The following is a 10,970-nucleotide window of genomic DNA, read 5'->3' as shown; positions in this document are numbered from 1 at the left end:
GTGACATTTGATAAACTCTCGGAGTCTTTCAAGATGTCCCAGACATGATCAAACTTAAAACCCTTCTTATAGGATCCATCAAGTTTTACCAGCTCTTTCGCTTCGTTCATCTATGAAAAATACACGTAATATTTAAATTAATAAAACAATGATCAACTAAAATAATAAATACTTATGATATCTTGTTCAGAAGCACCACTTGAATTACTCATTTCAACTTGATTGATACACCCTCACATTTTTTTTGCAAGCTTTTAGAATGCAAGACATTCTCGTTTCCAATGATCTTCTTGGTCGATGATTGGTTGCGAACGGTTCAGTTTGGTGATAAAGAGTTTCTATTCTTGACCAAAACTTATCTTTTGATTGGTTTCTACCTATTATTGGATTTTGAGTTATATCAAGATAACAATGACATAGTTGTATGTTTTCGCTATCTTTGTAGTATGAAATTCGGCTTGTTGAAAACATTTTTATGAAAAGACTGGTAATATCTCAATGAAAATGTGTGTGATTTAGCTTACCAAGTCGCCCCCTATTTATACACAAAATTTTCAGTTCACTCCAAATGAAGACAGATTGGACAATACACTGGCAAGATTCTTCTGAAAAGTCTGGTAAGAATTGACAACACCACTTATTCTCACTATAAAACTTGAATCACAGCTCAATGAAAATAACTCAACTATATTTTTCAATCTTCTTTGTTGAGAAATACCACTCAAATGGCTGATAATTCGTATTCAGACGATGAGGCTTTTGATAATACACATGCCGAACTAATGATCGAGGCATTCAATCTAACGTCTGAAATGGATAATTATATCCGTAATTATGCTCAAAACAATCATGTATCTTATCGTGGTTCTATTCCTGGCCATATAGTTATCAATCGTGATCGGGAAAATGCCGATCGCATTCTCTTCAATGATTATTTTTCTGAAAATCATCGATTTCCTGAGTCGATGTTTCGTCGACGATTCCGAATGAGTCGTACTTTATTTGTTCGTATTTTGGATGTTGTCCAAAGTCATGACAACTACTTTCTCCAACGAAGAGATGGATGCGGCAAATTTGGGTTGTCCTGTTATCAAAAAGTTACTGCTGTATTTCGAATGTTGTCATATGGCGTGGCTGCAGATGCTACAGATGAGTACGTTAAAATAGGCGAATCGACGGTTTTAGAAGCTTTCAAGCGGTTTTGTCGTGCCATCGTGGAAGTGTTTGGAGAACGCTATCTCCGAACACCTAATGCTAATGATGTGGCACGACTACTCCAAGTTGGAGAACAACGAGGTTTTCCAGGAATGTTAGGTAGTCTAGATTGTATGCATTGGAAATAGAAGAATTGTCCAACCGGTTGGGGAGGACAATATTCCGGTCGTAGTAGATCTCCAAGTATTATTCTTGAAGTTGTAGCTGACTATGATATTTGGATATGGCATGCATATTTTGGTTTACTGGGGTCCAACAATGACATTGATGTGTTGAAGTCCTCCCATCTTTTTGCAAATCTTGCAGCAGGTACTGCTCCTCCTGCTAATTATGTCATCAAAGGAAAATCATATAATATGGGTTATTATTTAGCTGATGGCATATATCCAAAATGGGTCACTCTTGTTCAATCTATTCACGATCCACGTGGCCCTAAAAAACAATATTTTGCAAAGAAACAAGAAGTATGTAGAAAAGACGTAAAACGTGCATTTGGCGTATTGCAATCAAGGTTTGCAATAGTAGCAGGACTTGCACGGTTATGGAGGAAGAAAATATTGCATGATATAATGACTTCGTGCATCATTATGCATAATATGATCATAGAAGATGAACGTGATATTAATGCACCAATTGAAGAACGAAGTGAAGTGCAAGACGTGGGAGTTGAGATGATGAACGATGGTGGACTTGAACAGTTTCTTGTTCGACACAAAAAGATCAAGGATAAAGATGCTCACTTTAAACTTCGTAATGCATTAATTGATCATTTGTGAGACGAGTATACAAACTCAGAGAATTAGTATTATTTATGTGTTTTTTTAATCTGTGTTATTTGAACTAATGTAATCTTTTTAAATATAAAATTTATTAATTACAATTTTTTTCGTTTTTATTTTAACATTTCTTCATTAAATAAATTAATTACTAATAATTTATTATTATAATATCTATTACAAATTATAAATATTGTTATTAAAAATAGTAAATAAAATATGTTATTATAATGTGGGGTCCACAAATTTAGTGTTTTTTTATAGTGTGGTTGGAATTGAGTTTTTTTTTGTGTTTATGTGCCGACCAGATTTGATGTTTTTTTTTTGTGTTTATGTTTATGGACCACAAATTTAATGTTGTCAACATGTACATGAGATGGTTTTGCATTTGAAACGGCTGTTAGGATATATCATGCTAAATTTAGCTTCAGGAGCAAGTAACCTTTCACCACCTCAGCCATTTCAAACGATTCAATCCACAACGTACGTGGCCTTTCAAACAAGTTTTGATACTCAAGGTTCAAACACTTCAACTTGCAAAATGCCGAATTCAGATTCACCAAACAAACAACATCAACAATCAAATCAAATCAAATAAATATATTACTAATATTCTTTTTCTAAAATATATTTTTATAATTTTTCAACATAATTTTTCTAAATTTATGTTTTTATAATAAATTTTCTTCCATTAATCTTTTTACAAAAATTTACGTCTTTAACTTTTTTTCAATTTTTTTAAATGTATTTTTATAATAATTTTTTATCAATAACTTTTTTTTTGAAAGACAAAAAGGAAGGACAAGGAAGAGAGCTTCGGCATGGTCATCACCCTCACCAAGCCAACCAAAATTAATTAATAAAATTATTTCTAAATTAATTAAAATTATTATATATATTTTTTAATTTTTATAATTATATTGCTAACGTTTTATTAGTTAATAATTTATATATGTATGATTTTTAAATAAATATTTAAAACCACAAAGATAAAATAATTTAATATAAAAAAAATCATCAAAATAAGTTAATTGATAAATCAATAAATAAAATGTAAAAAGTTTGAAAATATTACAAACCAATCAAGTAGATAATTTCCATAGTACGATTACTAGATAATAGTTGCCCGTACTTATTTATTCGGGTCATATACAAAGTAGCTCATGCGGTGACACAATCATATTTGAAATAAAACCAAATTGGCACGATAGAAGGCACCATTTCCTGTCACTTACATGTAGTTTACTTTTAAAAAACGACTTAAGTAACCAAACTTTAGAAGTTCAATGATTTATTTATTTAAAGATTATGTTTACTGATTTAATCTATACTATATTATAAATCATTTGACAAAAACTCTTAAAAACCACTTTTTATGCGTAAAGTACTGTTTATTAATGCATATTACTTAAAACTCAATATTGCAAGTAGATTGTTCGTAAGTATAACTTATTATTAAAGCTTTATATATGAATTCGTGTAACTAACTGCAGATAAACATAATCAAATACAAGATAAACATCTCATTTTATATATAAAAAATCTAAAATAATTAGAATAATTATAATAATTAATTATTATCTTTATAAAATTTATAATATTAAACCAAAAATAAATTATTTCATTATTAAACTTAAATTAAACTATAATAAAAAAATGAGAACTTTTAAATAGTTGATTTGATATTAACATTGATATATTTTTTTCCCAAATTTTTATGATATCTTCAAATTTATATTTTATTTAAAAATAAAATCATTATTGTTTTTTTAAAAACACATAAAATCGTATTATAATATCAACAAAGACAACTAATAAAATAAAATATTAATAAATAAAATAATTCGTGAGGCTTTTCAAAACTTTTCCCCTTAAGAAACCAATTTTAACCCATCAAATATTCAATACACAATATTGGGGGCCTTAGGTGGGTTTCCTACCGGGCCGCTGGAACGTTTTGGGCCGGCATCCATAAGATTTGCTGTCAGTCACCGTTAAAAATCCGATTTCAGTTAATTGTTTTATGTATTTAGGTAAAAAGTTGATTATCGACAATTCCAATTAGTACCAGAAAAACAAAACAATGTGAAAGGGCATATCCCTTTACGAACTGAACTAGACACCACCACTGATACGGTGAAAATTGTTTTACAGTTTTACCTCTTGGCTCAATCCAACCACATAAACATAGCAACACACACAAGATTCATTTTCCCACCACATTCTTTACAAAATTTCAATCTCCATTCTAAAAGAAATCAATCTCTACGTAGCTGCCGGAAGGCTTCACATCTACTTCCTCCGGCGACGGAACGGGTACGTCCGGTGGAGTAGCACACCGGATAAGCGCCCAATTCACACTCTGAAAAAATGGGTGCTGTTTGATCTCCGTCGCTCCTCTTCTATACGCGAGTCGATGTTGCGGTTCTTTCACCAGTAACCCCCTGATCAAATCCCGAGCAGCAAAACTAACCGATGGCGATTCCGGAAATCTCAACGGATGCCCGACCACGTTGAACAAAGTCGCTCGGTTACTTGCCCCTTTGAACGGAGTTTTCCCGAACAAAAGCTCGTAAAGAAATATCCCGAATGTCCACCAATCGACAGCACTCCCATGCCCTTCCCCCTTGATGATCTCCGGTGCCAGATACTCGTGGGTCCCGACAAACGACATCGACCGTGCGTTCGTCGGCTCGGCGATCAGTTCCGGCAGCGGGATCACTTGGTTGTATATTTCGGTTTTGGGTTTCGACCTCTTTTCTTTCTTGGGCTTGTTCATGAAGCGCGGACCGAAACAAGAAGGTTGGATGCAGGATGGCTGGATCATGCAAGATGGCTCCATACAAGCGGGCTGGACACATGAACCTGAGCTTTTCGGTTCCAAGGTAGTGGTCACGGACCGAACCAGTTTTGGGTTCACGACGCATCTCAAAGAGAGATCAAAGTCCGAGAGCATTATGTGACCGTCTTCCCGGACTAAAACATTCTCCGGTTTCAGGTCTCTGTAAATGATCCCAAGCATATGCAGATACTCCAAAGCAAGGAGAACTTCTGCTACATAAAACCTTCACACAAATTAACCATTTTAGATGCTAAAAACGACTTAAAACGTAAGTTATACCAAAAGATTAAGAAAAGACAATTACTAACCGGGCTGCATGCTCGGAAAAATACTTCCCAGATTGTTTCTGGCGGAGAGCGTGCAAATCGCCACCAGGGCAATACTCCATCACCAAGCAAGACAGCTTCTCGGTGTCGAAATGTGCATATAAAGTGGGCAGAAATGGATGATCCAAAGATTGCAAGATTTCTCTTTCGGTTTGTGCCCTCAAGAGCTTATTCCGGCTGGCGAGAGCCACCTTATCCATTACCTTCATGGCAAAGAAGTTTCGAGTTCCGATCAACTCCGAGAGATAAACACTTCCGATATCACCACATCCCAATCTCTTCAAATGTCTAAAATGCTTCATTTCTAGCAAACCCGTCTCATTTTTGGATCGAACGACTTGAATAGCTTCCCATCTAGTGTCATTTTGCTTATGGGGTTTGTAAATGGCACTATTGAAGCTACTCGAGCTACTGTCATCACTTAGATCACTCCCGGTGCTTCCCCTATATACGCTCGTTTTGCTGCTTTCAACGTAATCACATGATTCGCTGGCTTGGCCATTTCCGACCGCTTTCTCGACAGTACTTGCAAACTCACTGACTTCTGTGCTAGTGAAGCTTTCTTTGGCTTCTGTAAACTGTGTGGCAGAATGTAAACTGCTTTGTGGGCTTGTATTGAACCCAGCGTGGCTAGGACCCGGACCCAGACCCAGACCAGGACCAGGACCAGGACCAGGACCAGGACCAGCGTCCCGGTTCGTGCCAATTGGTTCCAGCCTCTCTGGTTCATTAATGGGCTGCTTACTGGCAGATTTAGATTCTAACTCCATAATTTGTTTATGAAAGTACTCTTTTGCGGTTTGATCAAGGACCTCATTGGGTGCAACATCTTTCGAAGGTGTTGCAGGTACGATCTCCTTTTGAATGAAATCATATGTGGTTTTATAAGAAAGTTTCGAACTGCCAACTGAATCCGTACATGTCGCTGCTATCAAATGGGATGAAGATGGAGATCCTTCGGGTTTTGAAGACGGCGGCGGATGAGGTGGCCGGATTTTCGCCGGCGAAGTGAAAGGTAATATGGTTGCAGAGTTATGGGTGGTTGGCAAAGAACCAACCCCATCAACAAGGAAATCCATCTAAACCGATTCAACCACCCTACAACAATAATTGCAACTTCCTCGAATATCAATCGTATCAAGAATACAAATTTGGGGAAGAACACATTCATAAGTTCAATGTCTGATTAAACAAGTGAAGAATCTCAGGTGCATTATAGCTTTTCTACAGGGGATCAATTTAATTATGCTTCTTTAAGCAAACCCTTGAAAACTAATTGACATTGAAAGATTTATGAACATAATCAACGAATGAAGAATCACCCAGACAAGAAAATTGACAAATTCATGTGAGATGAAATGAAGTTCGATTAAGTGTTGAAATCGTTCTCTAAAGATCCCCATTTCAGTGAAAGAACGTACCTGGTTAAAGATTCATAGCAGCTGTGCCTGTATAAAGAAAGTGAAAGTAGAGAACTGGTGATCTCTGGGCAACTCTTTTCAGATGTGATCGAAACAAGAACAAGAACAAGATCAAGATCAAGACCCAGAATGGATTTCGATCAGAATTCGTCGAATCATTTGGGGAATTTTGTGGGTTTTGTTTGGGGAATAAAAAGAATACGGTCACTCTCTTGCTCCTTTCTCTCTCTCTCTCTCTCTAAACAATGAACTTCAGCCATAAGGCAAAGACGAAGATGTATAAATATTTACACGTTACCTCCCTCTTTTTTTTTTCCAACCCTTTCTCCTGTTTATGTAAACTTTTGTTTTTATAACGTCCTAAGTTTTTTTTTAATAAATGTTTGTATGGATATAAACTAACTTATTTATTATAACATAAGTTGAAGTAATTTATAAAAGAGTTTTTGTCATTTTTTTAATTATAGATTTTATTATTATTAATTATAAATAAATATTAATTATTAATAAATAATTTTTTTTAATTATTACTAATATTAATAAATAGTAATTAATATGAGTTAAAACTTATTATTTAATTTCAATTATACAATATATATTAATAATAATTTTAATTATTAATTATATCAATTATTTTTTAATTATTATTCTCAAAAATTAAATATAACAATTTTAATAATATTTATGTAAGTTACATAAAAGTTAAAGTTATACTTATTTTATTTCAAAAATAAAAAAATAATATCTAACTATTAATTACTCTTTTATATATCAACGTCAAGACTTACATCTTATATCTAAATATTGATTTAACTTGGTTTGATATAAATGGATGTACATATACCACCACCTTTTTTATAGAAAGTCATTGAAACGATCAGAATATACCTGATGTATAACAAAATAGCCATTTTTTACGAAAATTCTCAAAATAACCATATGGATCGCACTGGGGGAATGGTTTGACAATGGAGGGCGATCCTCTTCAAAATTGACCAAATAGTACGAAAAGTACAAAAAAATAATAATATAAAATTAATTTGTGGGACACACATGTATCTACTTTAGGAAACCAACACTGTTTGCCTCGATATATGAGATCTCCCCCCACCTCACCGGATCTTCTCCATGGGTGATCCATCCTTTATTTATTTTTACCATTATTTTGTCTTTTAGTGTATATTGATTAAATGTGTTTTTAATAAATAGGGGATGATTTAAACTTTTTTTTTATTGTTTTAGGACCAAATGTCATGGTTTTACTTTATAAAATAAAACACTTCTACTCTCACAACCCATAAACACAATCTACCGTGACAACCCATAAAATAATATGATTGTACGTGAAAAAACTCTAATTTTTACCATTTTTTTTAAAACGCATAAATTAACCAACGAATGTTGTTATATTTTCTTATTAGAAATATATTTTTACCACACTAAATGTTGATATTTTATAATAATTATGGACACTAAAAAAATTATTGTATCTGATTCAGGGGAAAAAATCAGATATTATATCTGATTTACGTAGTTTGATCGCTATTTCGTCTTTTAGTGTATAAATTTATTTGACAATTAATGGATGTTTTTAATAAATATGGGACGATTTAGACTATTTTTTTAACTGTTTTAGGACCAAATGTCATGGTTTTACTCTATAAAATAAAACACTTCTACTATCACAACCCATAACCTGTAAACACAATCTACTGTAACAACCCTTAAAACAATATGAAAATACTTGAAGATTTAAAAAATTTACCCTTTTTTTAAACGCATAAATTAACCAACGAATGTTCTTATATTTCTTATAAAAAATATATTTTCTATAAACACTGAATGTTAATATTCTATAATAATATTCTAAAAAATTAGTTTAAATCGTCCCGTGTTTATTAAAAATGCCCTTAATATTAATTAAAAAACAAAATAGCGGTAAAAATAAATAAATAAATCAGGATGGATCACCCCGGGGGAAGATCTGGCGAGGTGGGGGCGATCTCATATATCGAGGCAAACAGTGTTTGGTTTCCTAAAGTAGATACATGTGAGCCCTACAAATTAATTTTATATTATTTTTTTTTTGTACTTTTCGTACTATTTGGTCAACTTTGAAGAGGATCACCCCATGGTCAAACCATGCCCCAGGGCGATCCATATGGTTATTTTGGCAATTTTCGTAAAAAATGGCTATTTCGTTAATACATTAGGTATATTCTGGTCGTTTTGGTGTTTCCCCTTTTTTATTGCACATAAATCGGAACAGGGAGAATGTCCCATTTATGTGTATGGACTTGTATTCGTTTCCTTTGATTTTGAGGCACCAATCTTTCAAGAAGTTTGATTTCACCCAGAAAACTAGTAGATACTTTCGTTACTTCTCACTAGGTTTCTTTCTATACATCCCTTGTTACCTAAAAGAAACAAGAGTCTTAGCTATCATCAACAATTTTGCTTTTATCATTCTTTATATCATAATTTTAATTGAAACTTAGAGGTCGTTTACCAAACGCTTACTTGGGTAAGTGATTTTCAAGTAACATTACCTCACCGAATGAATATACTAAGAACCAATAATCTTATTCGGTAAGAACGAGACAAAGACCAAAAGTCTTACTCGGTAAGTGAGGGCGACGACTTTTACCACTGTAAGCGCTACTGGGTAAATTGTTGCATACGATGTCGTTTTGGTGGATTAAAATCTTACTCGATAAGTAAATAATAGTATTAAATTTTACCGATAAGCACTTACCGGATAAGTGTTTGATAAACGGCCCATTAGTAATCACCAGTTAAAAAATCTTAATCCAAGTAATAGACCTGATGGTCTAATCAAATATGAGCTTCTGGATTATCTGATTAATTGACATTAATAAAAGTGTATCATCTTTTAATTTCTCACAAGTGGCTTCTAATTCTTATTGCAAGCATATAAATTATTTGTTCCTTATAACCAAGATGTGTAGTTTTCTTGTTTTGCAAACACATAATTGTCATCGTGATCAATTATTTCAATCCATAAACTGTTCAAAAACATCGTAGTTAGTACGTTATATAACCATCATAATCGACAATTTTGTTGTGTTAGATATCATCGAAATCCAACTATGTTTCTTTTTGTTAACCATGTATGTTTAGACCAGTTTACACGCACTTCGACTAAACCTAAAAGCACTGGAGAACAACGATACGAATCTACAACTATGTTTGCGTGTCATTTTGATGTTGTACAATAAATTGTAACCCTAATTTCCTTGTGAAATAAGTAACCCATGGCTTTGTCAAGTAAGTTCCAAGGTTTTCGGGTTAATTTACGTGCACTGGTTAATCTCCATATCAATAAAATCCATTACTTTGAAGAACATCTTTAGAGCTAATTAACTTTGAATTTGATATCTTACTTTTTTTTGTATTGTATTTTGTAACTATGATTAATCTTGTTTTATTATTAATTTTTATATTATATTATATTATATTATATTATATAAAACTAGTGTTCGATATCGCGCGTTGCGCGATGACGATAATTTTTTTTAAAATTATTGAAATTAGCTAAATGAGTCGTTGATCACATTTATATATTAAATTAATAAGAATCAATATTACATTTGATATATGAATCCACCCACATCATTTTGATTATCAATATATTTTATACGAATTTTACAAAACAATATATTAATCCTGAATACGGTGGAAACAGCCCCGGAACACACATTGTTTCGAACCACTTAGAGTCATAACTGAATTTTTGACCTTTCATGAAAGTTGTAGTATATAGTAAGGGCTTTCTAACTGCAAAATACGAGTTTATTCTGACTTACAGTTTGTGAGTTATACACTGTCAAAGTACAGAAGTTGCACTATCAGTAAAATCTAAATTCACAATTTCCCAACTAACTTTTATGATCCCAACTTCGCGTATTCAATCAAACGGGCAATTTTCTCCCCGACTATGGGTCCCATACTACTCCCCATTAACTGAAAATCCATAATCCTAATTGCTACGGTAATACCTTTTAGTTACCTTATGTCTGTTTCGCGTATTCAAACAAACGGGCAATTTTCTTCCCTACTATGGGTCCCATACTACTCCCCATTAACTGAAAATCCATAATCCTAATTGTTACGGTAATACCTTTTAGTTATCTTATGTATGTTTGAACAACTTCGGTTAATCTTGTCTTTCTTATTATGATGTACTAAAAATTGATTGAAACTCGTGTGTTTGGTCATTTAGTAAATATACTATTTTTTAAATAATATATAAGAGTGTTATGTAAATAATATAATCGACAATGATCATAAGGTATTAGAAGCATTATCTTCATTTTATTTAACTACATTAATTATAATCAATTTATTATTATTTAGAAACAAATATAAA

The 10,970-nt window shown here is 32.8% G+C and overlaps 2 protein-coding genes across 2 annotated transcripts; one reads left to right on the top strand and one right to left on the bottom strand.

The window, feature by feature from the left end:
* The first annotated feature begins 725 nt into the window (after window positions 1-725).
* Window positions 726-1,991, top strand: LOC112511324. Its single transcript, XM_025116944.1, has 2 exons — window positions 726-1,314; window positions 1,522-1,991. The coding sequence occupies exons 1-2, from the start codon at window positions 726-728 to the stop codon at window positions 1,989-1,991; spliced, it is 1,059 nt and encodes a 352-aa protein (XP_024972712.1).
* Window positions 1,992-4,078: 2,087 nt separating this feature from the next.
* Window positions 4,079-6,785, bottom strand: LOC112514608 (serine/threonine-protein kinase D6PK-like). Its single transcript, XM_025121179.1, has 4 exons — window positions 6,581-6,785; window positions 5,867-6,257; window positions 5,142-5,785; window positions 4,079-5,056 (listed from the first exon to the last, which is right to left on the bottom strand). The coding sequence occupies exons 2-4, from the start codon at window positions 6,236-6,238 to the stop codon at window positions 4,240-4,242; spliced, it is 1,833 nt and encodes a 610-aa protein (XP_024976947.1). The 5' UTR covers window positions 6,239-6,257; window positions 6,581-6,785; the 3' UTR covers window positions 4,079-4,239.
* Window positions 6,786-10,970: the final 4,185 nt, after the last annotated feature.

This window comes from Cynara cardunculus (genome assembly GCF_001531365.2).
Source record: "Cynara cardunculus var. scolymus isolate 2C chromosome LG 1, CcrdV1, whole genome shotgun sequence".
Taxonomy (NCBI): Eukaryota; Viridiplantae; Streptophyta; class Magnoliopsida; order Asterales; family Asteraceae; genus Cynara; species Cynara cardunculus.
Note: the sequence above shows the minus strand (reverse complement) of the source record. Positions and strands in the feature narration are given on the sequence as shown.

Coding starts and splice junctions, on each gene's coding strand:
- LOC112514608 (XM_025121179.1), bottom strand. CDS start 6,238: ATGGATTTCCTTGTTGATGGGGTTGGTTCTTTGCCAACCACCCATAAC. Junction 5,786..5,866: donor AACCAGAGAGGCTGGAACCA/ATTGGCACGAAC, acceptor GGTCCTAGCCAC/GCTGGGTTCAATACAAGCCC. Junction 5,057..5,141: donor TTTTCCGAGCATGCAGCCCG/GTTAGTAATTGT, acceptor ATTTGTGTGAAG/GTTTTATGTAGCAGAAGTTC.
- LOC112511324 (XM_025116944.1), top strand. CDS start 726: ATGGCTGATAATTCGTATTCAGACGATGAGGCTTTTGATAATACACAT. Junction 1,315..1,521: donor AGGTTTTCCAGGAATGTTAG/GTAGTCTAGATT, acceptor CAAATCTTGCAG/CAGGTACTGCTCCTCCTGCT.